General features: G+C 53.3%; 1 protein-coding gene across 2 annotated transcripts in view; it reads right to left on the reverse strand.

The window, feature by feature from the left end:
* Positions 1-249: 249 nt before the first annotated feature.
* EPHA8 (EPH receptor A8) overlaps positions 250-15,284 on the reverse strand; it is a 53,964-nt gene continuing 38,929 nt past the window's right edge. Inside the window, exons 6-17 of one of the 2 annotated variants that reach the window (XM_009562607.2) lie at positions 12,899-13,023; positions 12,556-12,718; positions 12,001-12,097; positions 10,893-10,960; positions 10,223-10,348; positions 9,025-9,210; positions 8,366-8,427; positions 7,811-8,020; positions 4,911-5,060; positions 3,658-3,848; positions 3,141-3,296; positions 250-1,744 (exon numbers count right to left, since the gene is read on the reverse strand). In XM_009562607.2, coding sequence (XP_009560902.2) covers positions 1,630-1,744; positions 3,141-3,296; positions 3,658-3,848; positions 4,911-5,060; positions 7,811-8,020; positions 8,366-8,427; positions 9,025-9,210; positions 10,223-10,348; positions 10,893-10,960; positions 12,001-12,097; positions 12,556-12,718; positions 12,899-13,023 — 1,649 coding nt within the window. In that variant the 3' untranslated portion in view covers positions 250-1,629. Of the gene's footprint in view, positions 1,745-3,140; positions 3,297-3,657; positions 3,849-4,828; positions 5,061-7,810; positions 8,021-8,365; positions 8,428-9,024; positions 9,211-10,222; positions 10,349-10,892; positions 10,961-12,000; positions 12,098-12,555; positions 12,719-12,898; positions 13,024-15,284 lie in introns of those variants that run through there. The other variant, XM_054086038.1, reaches the window with a different exon arrangement.

Raw genomic sequence — 15,284 nt, forward strand, 5'->3', positions numbered from 1 at the left:
GTTAGCCAGGATTATTGCAGCTGAGAAATGGCTTTAACCCTCCCCCCACCCTCTTGTGCCCCAGCAGCCCTGGCAGGAACAGACCTGGGGCCAGGTCCTACCAGTACCTGCATTTGTGTGATGCTGGATTGACTGTGCCAGTGGTTAAGGACAGGGTGCTGTGTGCCAGACTCGTCCCAGGCGGTCAGCATGACTCCCCACAACCCTGCTCCCCCTCCAGCAGCCCCCGCCCCCCCAGCCATGCTTCCATTAGGTTTATTTTTGCAGTGAGTTCAGCCCCATATCTGAAGCCTCTGTGCTTTGACACCGTTTTTTTGTGTACTTAACATCATATTTCAGTAAAACAGCCCCCAAACCCATAGAAAATTGTATTTACACCCCAAAGAAACCTTCCCAGCCCCAGCCTGCCCCTGCCCCAGCCCAGCTGCACCTCTGCAGCCAGCTCCACCTCTCAGAGCAGCTCCACAGCTTTGGAAGCCACCTCACTGGCACCAGGCAAGCTCATCAAGAGATACTCATGTGGAAGAGAAAGGAGAGCTGGGGATGAAAGGCCATCGTCCCAGTCGCTGGTCTCACTAGCTGGGTCGTGCTGAAGATCCTCTTTGCTCACAGCCACTGCCCCCAGTCACAAACCTGTGCACTTTTGGCTGAAAATGTCCCCTCCTCTGCAGATGGAACGACAGCCCTCGGCATCGGCAGGTAGTGTGGTAGCGGACCAGCTCTTGGGTTTCTGTAGGGCAGTGTGAGAACAAAGTAGAGTTTGGCAGAAGCGTCTCTGTCCCTCCACCATCTGAGGTGGGTGCAAACTCTCCCACTCCTCTCTGCTCTGGTGCAGCTTTGGTTGTTCTAACGGGGGAGAAGCCTTAGCTTGTGGCCCTAGAAAACACGCCTGGGCTGAATCCAGAGAGGAGCAGTGCTGGTGGGTTCAAGAGGTGGAGAGCCTTTTGCAGCACGCTGGGCCTCCTTGAGGGTCCGGATGGCAGCCACTGACAACCTCTTGTCTTATGCTCCGTATCTCTGCGCACAGAGCCAGTCATTCCTGTCTCTGCCAACTTGTGCTGTCCAGGGCTTGGTAGATGTGGACCATGATGCCACCTGTAGGCTGGTGTAGTTCAGAAAGTCCAGACTGGAACCGGGAATATTGGGAGCAAGGCTGTCTCTGCTGTGGGGCAGCCTGTGGGGCCCTGCTCAGTTCAGTTATCTACCCTGTAAGGTCCAAAGGAGCTGTGTGCCATGGCAAGCCCAGTCCTGCTGCTTCTGGTATTGCTGATGCTTCTGCCCCCCCTCCATCTGCAGATGCAGCTGAGGCCACGCTGCTCTGTGAAGGGGTTACCACCTGCATAGTTGTGTTGGGAACCCCAGTCCCATTGGGACAAACTAGAGGATGGAGAGAGGCATGGCAAATCCCTAGTCCACTTGGAAGGCTGTTTGCCCCTTCAGATGAAGGAAGGAGGCAGCAGGACCATCAAGTTTTCTTGAAAGCTACATTTCCACTGATACTGGAATCAAAGAGATGTTGTCGGGGCTCCTGGTCCTGGTCTGGTGCCCCTTTTCCTGCTCACCACCCTGCTGCCCCTTTTCCAGGGTGAGTGTTAAGGAATGCCCAGTGCGGGTCTGCAAGGCCAGCGATCAGAGATGTCTCCTAGGGCCATTTGTGTTCATCGTCTGGGATCTCATAGCCTGAATGCTGCTCAAGATCTTCTTCTGGTGGCCCATCATGGTGATGCCCAAACTTCGAACGTCCCTGAGAACAAAGATACTGTCAGATATTCCATGGAGTGGACCAGTGCACGTGCTGCTTCCCCATGTGCACGTCCCATGGACCAGCCCAGGACTCTGCACCTGGTTGCCCATTGGCACAAAGCTGCTGCTGCTGCTGAGGCTGCCACTCCCTCTTTCTCATCCTCCTGACAGGGCTGCTGTGACAGCCCCAGCAGGGAGCAGGAGCGGGAGGGGATCACTCCTGACATGCTCAGGTTACAAGATCAATGGTCTGAAAATGGATTCAGTTTTAGCAAGGTGCCCTCAGATAACCCAGTCAGGGAGACGGGTGGATGATGAGCCTTCCCCACTCAAAATCTTCCCTGATGTGCATGAGAAACAGCGATCAGTATCAGCTCAATCCCTCGGCAAAGATCCCAAGTACAACTCCTGATCGATGCACATGACAGCCCTCTGCCTGCATCTTTCCATCTTCCTTTTCACTGCCTCCTTCTCCACCTGCTGCATCTCCACCAAGGTATGCACTGTCACATCCATCATGGGCACTACCATCTGGCAGCTTGACGCCTTTTGACAGGGAACGATTCTCCTCAGAGGAGGGGGAATGTAAGCTCAGGGTAGGAGCAGGTACAGTTGTTGTTTTTTCTAGTACTGCTTGGTAAATCAGCCACCCTGGAGACCCCCTAGACCAGTGGCAGATCAAGCTCTTTACAGCAGGAGGAGGATGCGTGGTTGGACACATCTTCCCCATCTCTCCTTACTTAGCTCAGCCTTGGTCACTTCACCAGTGACCAAGTGGACAGGTATGGTTGGATCTCAAGGGTCTTTCCCAACCAAAGATTTCGACGATTGGACCCTCCACTCTCATGGAGCCCCTGGATGATGCCTCCCTGGCTAACTGCACTGCAGGGAGCCAAGCCAGTGCACTGGGGTCTGAAGAAGCTCTGAGGTGTCCTCCAGCTCCACTTGTTTCCCAGCGATCACAGAGAGGTCCCACAGTATGGCACAGCCACACTCAGGTCCAGACATGTCTTTTGCAGGGCAAACAATGGGAAGAAGTGCAAGGAGACAGGAACCTCATCTCTGCCTCTGCTTTGATCAGGAGTTTGGATCGCATGACCTCCTGAAGAACCTTGCAATACAAATTACCTATGAACCTATGGTGACATTGGAGAGCCATCACGGATTGTGAGAGGTGATTTGGTACTCGCACTCTCTCAGTACATCTGCCACACCTTCTCTCAAAGGCCAGCACAGCCTTGGACACTGTCTCGTGTCTCAACACCGTTTTCTTAGGGGTATACACCTGGCATTAGGAACCAAATAGATCCAGCAAGCCATGGCAGGACTGTCACTGTTTGGGGCTAGTGGTTGATGCAAGACAACCCAACTGGTCCTGTCTGTTCTCTGGTACTCACTCGATGTTCATGCGCATCACCATGCCCAGGGAGGAGTACCCCGCCATGGCAAAGTTGTCCCGGTAGTGCCCCAGCCGGATGGAGTCCAGCCAGTCCTCCACTGTCAAGCAGCTGGCCAGGTCGATGAGGCCCCTGTCGAAGGGTGTTTGGGTGAACCTGGGAGCAGGATGGAAGGGATTAGCCCAGGAGGTGTTGATCCGAGATGGCCAGACTGTGAGGGCCACCTCAAAGAGCATCTCACCTGGCAGGGGAGGGCAGGACAGGGTGGTAAAGGCAGGCATGCTGCTGCATGAGCACTGCGGCACAGGCTTGGCCACACCCTGGCCATGGTGGGAGCAAGGCAGTGCAATGCAGGATGCTTCCCACCACCCACCATGACCTGTGCCAGTGGTCCCCATCCATGGTTTGAGGGAAAGGCACTGCTGCTTGAGCTGGACAGAAATATCCCCTCCTCACTGCCGCCCACACGTATCAGCTGTCAACCCCTGCTCCCCGCGGCAGCTCGAGGAGCCCTTACCGGTTCACAGTGGCCGTGCACTTCAAGTGGTCGGGGTTGCGGATGAGCTTGTCCAGGATGCCGACAATCTGGGAGAAGCGTGGCCTCTCACCGCGGTCCTTCTGCCAGCAATCCAGCATGAGCTGGTGCAGGGCAGTGGGGCAGCCCATGGGGGCAGGCAGGCGGTAGCCTTCCTCCACCGAGTTAATGACCTGGAAGGAAGACACAAGCCAAAGTGGAGCTCCACTCCTGACCTTGAGCAACCCAGATGGTAGCTCACAAGGAGGATCCACGGTGCACAAGCTGCTGGGGCCATCAGATGGGCAAGCAGGGCAGGTGCACACAGGATTCGTGCTAAATGACAAGCACGTTTTCTGTGAGCTGTGTGCAAGTCCTGTGGAGAGCTGGGAGCGGGGTGGATGCCAGGTACATACAAGAAATCACTGCAATGACAGCAGACTCATCCAGTGGCCCAACAGGGCTAAAATATCGTAGCTTCCCTTCAGCAGAGAAGCCATGAGGACTGCACTCACAGTCAGGCTGGAGGAAGCCTTGGTCAAAGGAGCAGTGCAGAGGAGAGAGCGTAACCACTGCATCTATGCCCTGTTGTCACCAAAGCCACTTTTGAAAATACTAAGAGCATTTGGAAGAGAGGGGGCCCTCGGGACCCTCTGAGCAGGGAGGAGTTAGACAGGTTTATGGTACCTGGAGGTGAAGAAAATAAAGGAGCCCTGCGGTTCCACAGAGGAAAATTATTCATTCTATTGCCCCCTTTTGGAAACGTTGCTCTCAGGTTGTATTAGGGGTATAACTCGTATTTTCCTACAGTTTTTATGCTACTTTTTAGCTGAAGGTGGTTCCCCATAACAAGCCCAAAGCCACTGCCAGGGGTGCAAGCCTGGGGCTTTCAAGCAGCCTCATGTGGGCAGTGGAAGGGGACAGACCCCCAGCACGGGGCACGGGAGGGACTCTCAGTTAGAGGAAAGGTTTGTACGGAGCAGCTGATAGGGATGGGGAGACCCGCAGCGCACACAGCCAGGCACAGCCAGGAGTCAGTGTGCTGTAAAGCGAAAGGCTGCATGGGGCAATGATGGCCAACATGGTGATGTCCCCATGGGAGGGGACAAGCACGCTGTGCACAACCCTGTGAGGCTGTGGGGAGAGGCCAGGGCTGCCCCTTGGGTCCCTTTACCCCAGATCCCCAGGCTAGGCTGGCTTGAGTGAGGACAGGAGGAGAGGCAGCCTTGCCACCATGCTGTGCTGCGTCCACTCACGTCCCGGTTGGTCATGTTCCAGTATGGGCGCTCGCCATAGGCCAGCACCTCCCACATGACGATGCCGTAGCTCCACACATCGCTGGCTGAGGAGAACTTGCGGTAGGCGATGGCCTCTGGAGCCGTCCAGCGAATGGGAATCTTCCCCCCCTGAAAAAGGGAGCAACAGTGTAGACTAAGAGCATGCAGGGCTCGGGCATCTCTATCTCTCCGCAGCTGGGATGGCAGATTAGGCAAGCGCTACGGTGGGGTGGCATCTTCTGGAAAGGATCAAGGATGCAACCTACACAAGGTAAGCCTAGAGGTGTACCTGAAGGATGACTTCAAGGTATTTCCAGTAAAGCAAGAAAAAAGCTGTGCTGTTCTACAAGGTCTTCTTCATGCATAATTCTGCCTCTCAGTGTTCGAGAGAGAGGAATTCAAAGTGATGAAGTGGAGCCAAAGGCTACCAGAGCACACAAGCATGGAGTTGGCCCTGAGCACAAGCAGAGAGCCTGACTCAAACAGACAAGGAGAGCACTGGTGTGTGCTCCCTGTCCATCACTGCTTTGGCAGGCAAGCATTGAGGAGAAGGACCAGGGGAATTAAAGAACCATGCTGACTAAAATCAACAAGAAATACGCTAAGAATACATTTAAGATGGAAATGTGTTTGCCGTCTGCTTGGAGATGAAAGTTGTGGTACAGGGAATGTAGGATGGGTTTCCCAGAGCAGCCAGAGCAGGTGTGATGTGTCTGGGAACAGCTTTCCTTGATGTGGAGTGAAGTTGAATGTGTCCTTTGGGAGACTCCTTTTTGGGAAGGCATATCCTGAGCAGGTCAAGGACAACAGAGGAGGAACACAGGATAACAACTTATCGCAAGTTTCTGAATGAGAAAGCAACTTCATCTTCAGGATATCCTGACTGACACCTCACCAGAGATCTCATGCTTCCAATCCCGTCACTATGGCATAGAATCATAGAATGGTTTGGGCTGGAAGGGACATTTACAGGTCATGCAGTCCAACACCTACTTCCCCCTACCCCAGTGACATCTTTAACAAGGTCAGGTTGCTCAGAACTCCACCCAACCTGACCTTGTGGTTCAGCTCTCTCCAGAGCATGCATAGTCTTCCTCCAGAGCAACCATCACTGATGGTTTCACTGTGCTAAGATACCTCAAAACCTCTGTTTGCAATATGCCCAGTGGCTGCTCCATCCTCCAGTGGCCTCCCCACTTGCAACCCCACTAGGGACATGAGACAGCCTTTCTAGAAACTGGGCAGGACTGGAAAATGTTAGCAAGTAGGTCAATACATGAGCTCTGGTCACTCAGGTCACCTTCCTGACCCAGCATGGTCACTGACACCTGTCTCTGAAGACTTGTTTGCAGAGATTAAAAGCACTGCAGGAAAGTTCAGAGGCTGGCATGGTGGAAGGAAGGTCAGGCTCTATGCATGCCTGTTGGGACAAGGATATGGGCTGCTTTGCTGACTCTGGGCACCTTCTTACTCTTCCTCTAAGAATACCAAAGCCAAGATGCAAAAGTTGCTCTACCTAAACCGAGCAGCATAATTCTTCCCCGGAATGAAAGGATCTGAAATACCAAGTTATTACGTGAGACAGATCAAAGGGAGCAATTGAATGCAAAGACACACAGGGGATACATTCTGACTCACTTCACAACTTGGCTGAAGCCAGTCAACAACATGAAGACTGTGTTCTCCAAGCTGGGCCACTGTGTGCTGATCCCTCAGAGCTGCAAAAGTTTTGGGCCCTGCTCCGCAGTGCTATGAGCTCTCCCAAACTAGCACAGATCTTTTTCTGCATCTCTAGTCCTCATCCTTGTGAAAAGTGATGCTCAAACTCCACAGTTGCAGCTCCAAACTGGCCTCCATTGAGATTTGCCTGTCCCACCTATCTTCCAGCCAGAGGTGGGCCTGGGGAGCACAGTAACACCTTTCATGGCTACAGAAGTGCAAAAAGAGCACATTTCCTCAATGTATTTCATTTCCCCTCTGGTGACCTCCAGCGGAGAAGCACATAAAACTCCAGAGCTGTCAGGTTGGCCAAAAAATGTTAAAATGACCTCACAGATAAAAATGTCCTACCTAAAAAAAAAATCATCTGGAATGTAAAGCCAATTCCCACTCTTTCAACCCTTCCTGAATGAGGCAGTGTCGCATGGGAAGAGTACAACTGAAGAGTGTGCTGGAACACTGTCTGGTGGCTGTAGGACAAATGAAGGAGTGGATGGAGCTACACAGTCTAGTGAAGGACTCCTGCAGGGACATGGAAGTGTCACTGTCAGGTGAGTGATGCGCCAGCACAGGAGCTGCTGGGTTGGCAGGTTTGATCAACTTGCTGCTCTCCCACCCTCCTTCTCTTTATTTCCTGCACACTTCATTTCCAAGATTATTCCAATGCATTAAAGCTCAGAAGCACTTTGGGTTCGTGCACTTGATCCCAAAAACAGTGGTGAGGTGACTATTTGCGCTCCTGCCCTGCCTACTTTGACTTGACCCGAAAGGATGTTTTGGTGAGGTGGATGCTGGTCTCTTCTCCCAAGTAACAAGTGACAGGATGAGAGGAAATTGCCTCAAGTTGCACCAGGGGAAATTTATACTGGATATTAGGAAACATTTCTTTACTGACAGAGCGGTGAAGCCCTGGCAGAGGCTGCCCAGGGGCAGTGATGGAGTCTCCGTAGCTGGAGGGGTTCAAAAAACCTGTGACCATGGCACTTCAGAACGTGGTTTAACAGACACAGTGGGGTTGGGCTGACGGTTGGACTGGAAGAGCTTTTCAACCTCAGTGGTTCCATGATTCTATGACAGTGTGTGCCTTTTCTACCTGTCAGTGGCCTGGGGTAATGACTGTCAGTAAAGATCAGTGAGACTGGGACATTGGAGCCACGCACCGTGGTGGTGTACGCAGCGTCAGGGTCATCCTCCAGGATGCGAGAGAGGCCGAAGTCGGACACTTTGCAGACCAGGTTGCTGTTCACCAAGATATTGCGGGCAGCCAGGTCCCGGTGCACGTAGCCCAGGTCAGACAGGTACCTCATACCTGCTCCAATGCCACGCAGCATGCCCACCAGCTGGATGATGGTGAACTGTCCATCATGTTTCTGGAGAGGAAATAGCCCAGAGTTCATTCATGTTTTCACCAGCATCCTATTGTTGTTATTCTTGTTAAAATAACCCCCTAAAGACCCCCATCTTTGGCTTAGTGACTTCTCTAACCCAACTGCCTCCCTCTTGTCCCCCAGCCCTTCTCCCAACACCTTGGATCTGCTGCTTAGGCGGGTGCCCCTGCCTTGGCAGTGCTGATCCGAGGAGCTGGCTTGGATGCCCTGGAGGTGGTGTCCTCTGGACAGAGTTTGCAGTGGCAGTGATGCTGAGGAGCAGGACCCAGCCTCTCCAGTCACTCCCTCATTTATGTGCAACAAATAAAAATACAATAGCTTCCTTACCTTGAGGAAGGTGTCTAGTGAGCCATTCTCCATGTATTCAGTAACAATCATCACCAATTTGCCTGCAGAAGACAAGGGAGGTCAAGTTAGCAGAGAAGTCCAGTGCTAGGCTTTTACTGGGACAGATGTGAATCTGGGCCTATGGATCTCCTGCAGTCATGCCAACCGGTCTCACCCCTCCGTGGTGCAGGACGGGACGGGCACGGCGGTGGGGATGTGTCAATAACACCAACATTTCCCCCTCCCTCCAGTTGCTATTGATGTGGCTAGGTCAGTTTTGTTATCTTACTGAAATTTGCATGTCATTAGCATAAGACTTTGCATTCGAATGAGCCTTTTTGAAGGAAGACTTCAAATTATGATTCAACACAGGTAACCTTTAAAACAAACGCTAATGGGTAGGACATCTCCTAACCCAATAACCCTGACCTGGGTTGCATGTGGTGCATGGTAGGAAACAACCACGTGGAAAATTTCTCCTGTAAGAGAAGGCAAGGGGGTGTGGTGGGGTGGACCCCAGGCAAATGGACATCTGATAAGATGGGCCAGCCGAAGGATGGAGGGCACCTTGATCCCCGATCCTGATCTCCCAAGGTGCCACAGGGAGATATGTCCCAGCTCTGCCCCACCTCAGGGTCCCAGCTCTGCCAGAGACATACTCCTGGTCACCACCCCCTCCAGGTGGATAATGTTGGGGTGGTCAAACTGTGCCATGATGCTGGCTTCGCTCAGGAAGTCCCGTCTCTGTTTCTCTGTGTAGCCCGCTTTCAGCGCCTTGATGGCCACAGGAATCTCCCTCTTCCCTGGCAGCTTCAGGCGGCCACAGCACACCTCTCCGGATTCCCCTGCAAGGGAAGGGAAGGAGAAGGAATAGGGATTTCCCCAGCTTCTTGCACCAGCACCATGGATCACTCTGCCTGCCGGCATGCTCACAGCATGCTCCAGCCCCTCAGGACTCCAGGGCATGCTGTGCATCACTACCTCTGAGCACAGAAAGGTTTGCCCATCACCGGACTCCAGTGCCACCTCTGGGAACTGGGTAGAAATGTCAGAAACTAACTCTGTGACAGCTTTTAACCAGAGTGATGGGCCAAGAGCAGTGATTACAGTGGCATTTAATTTACTGGTTCCAATTTACACCTCCCACTGGATCAGGTTGCTCCAAGCCCCATCCAACCTGGCCTTGAACCCCTCCAGGGATGGGGCAGCCAACACTGCTCTGGGCAGCCTGGGCCAGGGCCTCCTCACTCTCACAGTAAAACATTTCTCCATAAGATGTCATCTCAATTTCCCCTCTTTCAGCTGAAAACTGTTCCCCCTTGTCCTATTCCTGAACTCCCTGATCAAGAGCCCCTTCTCATCTTTCCCGTAGACCCCATCCTTTTGCATCTCACCTGGACAGTGTTATGGACATGTCTATGCCCTTGCAAACCTGGACCTTATTCTGTTTTAAGCCATGGTTATTTCTGAACTGTAACCATTCCATACTGTACAAGTCTATACTGTAACCATAAATTTGGGAGCCTCTGACAGCAGCAAGGATGCCTCTCAGCCAGGCTAACCTGGAATAAGCCCTTGGGGTGCTCTTGGAGAACTTCCAGCTCTATCTCTGCCTTGTGGTTTCCTGCAAATCCCATTTCTTTTGAAATTTTACCGTTTTGCTTGCAATTTCATTTGCATCTTGTCACCCAGATGCTTGTTCCGAGGTTTGAAAGCAGGGAAGCTGCATCGGAGCGCCCATGTGGGACAGGCTGAGCCATCTGCTGTGTCAGCCTGAGCCATCACTGCCATGACAGCTGAACAGCATCTCTGCACCAAGCTGCCTCCAAAGAGTTTATTTCATGCTTGGGGACTCACCGGACCCAATGACCTTCTCAATCTTGATCCTGGAGGCCTCGATTTCACGGGTGAATTCATGCACGGCTTGGCAGGGGTCCTCGTATGTGTGAGGGTCCACATAGAACTTGGACTCGGGAAATTTCACTGCCAGGTTCCAAAGGAGAGAGAGGAGGTAAGATCTTCAGGCAGCCCTGCTGAGATGCGGGGCAGCAGTAACTGGGTGGTGGGTGCACAGAGGCAGGGCTCATTGGGATGACAAGCAGAGCAGCCACAGGGTTTGCAGCCCCAAGGAAACCCAAGGCACTCTTTGGCCCAGTGGTGTCCTCTGAGCAGTCCAAGACCATGCTGCCCAGGTGTCCTCCAAGTGATTTCCTCCCTCCAACACACTCCATTCCACCTCAAAAACCCTTGCCTGCCGTTAATGTTCTATTCTTCTGGGCTGCTTCTGTCTGAGATGAAGGTGCTGCAGCCTCATCCCAACCCTGCAGCCCTCCAACCCCATTACCAGGAGGCCCCTGGGATCAGAGCCTCTCAGCTTTTCTAGACGCCTCCTCAGAAGCAGTCAGTGATCGAAATCCTCCCCCCTGGAAACCACTGCAGTGTCAGAGTGGGTAACGGTCCAAGTCCTTGCCTATCCACAGGGCTGAGGTCCTTCACATCCCAGGGGCAGCATCAGGGAGGGTCCTACCTTGCCCGTTCTGATAATGCATCTTCTCCTCATCGGAATCCTGGAAAGCCTTGCTGTACCCGCAATGCCTGCCATGAGGACACAAGGGTTGGAAGAGATGCTCTTGTCTCTCACTCTCACAAGCAGCCCAAAGGCAGGGTGAAAGGCAGCACATGCTGGGGCTGTAGGCAGCCCAAGAGGAGCTGGTGCTGACACTTGTCCCTCCAGCCGCTGCATCCCTGGTCTTGGTAGGCTGACACCCTAGCCTGGAGCAAGGCACTTTCCAGGTGCTCTTCAAGGCTTGGTAGTACTAAAAGCCGCAGCCCTATTATTCATCTGGGCAGTGGCACGTGTTTCCCACATGCCTGGCTTGCCCATGCTGAGATGCAGTAGCACATCTTCCCTCTTGGACCTCTCATAGAATGGTTCAGGTTGGAAGGAGTCTCAAAGCCCATCTAATTCCCACCCCCTGCCATGGGCAGGGACACCTCCCACTGGATCAGGGGCTCAAAGCCCCATCCGCCCTGGCCTTGAACACCTCCAGGGATGGGGCAGCCACCACTGCTCTGGGCAACCTGGACCAGGGCCTCCCCACCCTCAGAGGAAAACATTTCTCCCTAAGATCTCATCTCCATCTCACCCCTTTCAGCTGAAAAACATTAGTCCTTGTCCTGACCCTGCACACCCTGATCAAGAGCCCCTCCCCAGCTTTCCTGGAGCCCCTTTCAGTACTGGAAGTTGTTCTAAGGTCTCCCTGCAGCCTTCTCTTTTCCAGGCTGAACATTCTCTGATGAAGAAGAGCTCTCTCAACTCCTGACCTACACCCTAGCCCATCCAGTCAGCCCTTCTACTGGTACTGGTAGTGGTACTGGTATTGCTTTGGCTCACATTGTTATCACTGTTGATGTTTCTACACAGCCTGCCAGCGTGAAAGGATGGTTTGGGTTCTGTCTCGGCCTTGGGAAAGTTGAAGGCACGGTGACTCCCAGATGAAGTCTCTGGGTTGCTTATTAGCTCCTCACCTATGGCTGCTCTGACAAATCTGAGAGGAGGAAAGGTGTGCCCAGGTTCTCCCATCCCTCCTGCCCTAGTTGTTGAGAAGTCACACTGACCTCTGTAAAACACTCACCTCTTCTTGCAGATTAGGACCACCAGCAGCGCGACAAGTCCGGTGATGAGCGTCAGGCAGATCCAGACAATTGTCATTGTGTCGTACCGGAGAGAGACTGGAAGAAGCAGAGTAGGAAGGAGGTAAGCTAGAGTGAAGAGCACTCTGCTGGGCTCACAAAGTCACCTACCCCACTGGGATAATGTTTTCCAAAGATAAAGCACCAGTTCCCACCCAGCCCCAGATTTGGGGACCATTTACACACGGGAAACCAAGCACGGATTTGGGAAAGCCATAGTGATACAGAAACCAGCATGGAAAGGAGTCTGGAGACTCAGGACCTCCAGACTTAGGACCTCCTTGCCTTAACTGCTATGTCCTTCCTCCCTTTTCTTTCTCCTGTGTCAGCACAAATTAGGAGGGCTACCTCAAGCAAACTACACAGGCTGAAACCCCAGGAGATGTGCCTTCAGCCTTGCTTCCAGTACAGAGGAACAATAGCCACAGCCAAGGACATCACCACCCCCCACGCCCCCTGCCCCACACTTGCCACATTCCACAGCTGCACACACACACCTGGCTTCCCTGTTTCCACCTCCACGGCCTGACTGAACTTCCCGCAGCCAGCGGAGGTGCGAGCTCGAACCTGGAAAATGTACCGGGTTGCAGGTTTGAGCCCAGAGATGGTGGCAGTGGTGCCTTTGGATTTCATAGTAGAATAGCTCTGCATTTCCTTGTCCTGGGAAGAAGCAACACCAAAAACTTTGCTGCATCAGCACAGCAAACACAAAGTCTTCCAAAAGAGCCCCTTGTGCGAGGCTGTCTCATAGCAGCAATCACACCAGCAGGATTTAACAGAGCCGTGCCTCTGCCTAAACCCCGCGCTGGGACAGGTTTGGAGCAGCAAGCTTAGCGTTACCTTCTCGTAGTACTTGATCTCATACTCCAGGATGATGCCATTGGGCTGGTCTGGCTCTTGCCAAAGCAAGGTGACGCTGTTATGGCCTGTGCTCTCCTGGTGGACCACCACCACCTGGGACGGGGCTGGAGACGCAGAGGGCAGAGTGTTAGGTGCCTGCTGGTGGGGGTCCTGCGGGTGTGGGGCAGTGGAACATAGTAGAAGGGAAAGGGGGAGCTGGAGCCCCATGCAGGACCTCCAGTTTAAATGATATTTCTGTTTAATTAAAGCTGTGTGGAGATGAGTGCTGTGAAGGGGCTTGCAAACAGGCTTTTGTTCGCTTCAGTTGCCTCAATTTCTTTCCCACGGAGTGATCAGGCTCTGAGGAGATGAAAGAGGAAAGCACTGCCCAAACACAGTCAGGAGAGGACACTAGGGCTTTGCAGAGATCATAGAATCACAGAATCACCAGGTTGGAAAGGACCCATTGGATCATCGAGTCCAACCATTCCTAACACTCCCTAAACCATGTCCCTCAGCACTTCATCCACCCGTTCCTTAAACACCTCCAGGGAAGGTGACTCGACCCCCTCCCTGGGCAGCTGTTCCAGTGCCCGATGACTCTTTCTGTGAAGAATTTTTTTCTGATACCCAGCCTGAACCTCCCCTGGTGGAGCTTCAGGCCATTCCCTCTTGTCCTGTCCTCTGTCACTTGGTTCTGTAGCCAGAAAGGAGAAGGGGCTGTGGGTCTGGAGGCCATGGAGATCCTGGGCAGGACCTTGGCCCCTCCTGCCCTACCTGGGGAAATAGGAGAGGGGAAGGGGAAGAGAGAAGGGAAAATGATTTGGGAAATAGGAGAGGGAAAGAGGAAGAGAGAAGGGGAAATGATCTGGGAAATAGGAGAGGGAAAGAGGAAGAGAGAAGGGGAAATGATCACCCACAGTGCTGAACAGTGTCTGAACTGTGCCCTGGGTGTGCTCTCCTGCCCCGAAGTGCTCTTGTCACCTGCATGAACCTCGGTTGGGAGCCTGTGAATGGGTCCTTATACCTACTGCATCTGAATCAGAGCTGCCACAGCTGGAGGACCCAACTCACTGGTCCCTTTTCCTGCTGGGAAAATCCTCCCTAGAAGGACCCCAGAGAGAGTGGAGGGTGCTGTGGTGGCCAGGCAAGAGAAACTCAGAAACCACTCAGAGAAAAGGGGTCAGGCACCCCTTCTGACCCTAATGACTGGGTAAAAAATGAGACGTGATGGCTCTGGAGAAGATAGAGCTGCTGGCCAGGCGGCTGCAGCGCAGGGGGTCACTGGAGCAGCACAGAGACCAAAAGAGGCAGCAAGGGTTGCAGCAGTGGGGCACCCAGGGACAGAAATGCAGCAATTTTAGCTCCTTTCATCTTCAGGCTGGCTCCTCTGGGAAGCAGAAATCACAGGAACCTGGGGAGCTGGGCCAGGGCAGGATCATAGGATGATAGAATCATGGAATGGTTTGGGTTGGAAGAGACCTCAAAGCCCATCCAGTTCCACCCGCCTGCCACTCAGGTTACTCAAAGCCCCATCCAACCTGGCCTTGAACACCTCCAGGGATGGGGCAGCCACCACAGCTCTGGGCAACCTCCCCACCCTCACAGGAATATATTTCTTCCTTAGATCTCATCTTGATCTCTCCTCTTTCAGATGAAAACAACTTCCCCTCATCCTATCCCTGCACTCCCTGATCAAGAGCCCCTCCCAGCTTTCCTGAAGCCCCTTTCAGTACTGGAAGGACTGAGGGGATCAGCTAAACCCCATGGGCACGTGCAATGCTATCTCTCTGAACACTCCCAGGGCATCTCCCCTGCCTCCTTCTCTGCTCAGCCGCTCTGGGCTGGGGGAAGACAAGAGCAACCTGCATCTAGCATGCACCTACCACCCCATGCAATGCAGCAGCAGCACCTCAGCCCCTCCTGGTAGGCAGGGATGCTCTGTGCTGTGCAGCAGCTGGAGCACCACACACACATGGGAGCGAAACTTCAATCACTACCCTGCTGACTTTGCAGCACCTGCTTAGCATCCGCTTCCCAGCAGAGAGGTTGGATGGGAATATTCAGCACTTCCTGAGAACGTCACCCTCTGAAGCATCGCTCTGAGGCTTCTCATCAGCACTTGAGAGGATCGTGCAGGAGAGAGCCGGCAGGACTGAGCCTTGGAGAGGTAAAGAGGTGCCTCCGGCAGGCAGAAGAGACAAAGGGGCCTTGTTCTCCTGCCAGCCATGAGCTAACCCAGCGAGGCTTCCAGTGTTTCTCCTGCTGGCAACACCACCAGGAGAGCAGAAGGGGCTCAGGACCATGGGAAGTTCCTGTGGGGTCATTTCCAGCTGGCAGGATTAAGAAGCAGGGTCAGTTCCTGCCCTGGCCCCTCTGCGTGCTC

Source organism: Cuculus canorus, chromosome 21, assembly GCF_017976375.1.
Source record: "Cuculus canorus isolate bCucCan1 chromosome 21, bCucCan1.pri, whole genome shotgun sequence".
Taxonomy (NCBI): Eukaryota; Metazoa; Chordata; class Aves; order Cuculiformes; family Cuculidae; genus Cuculus; species Cuculus canorus.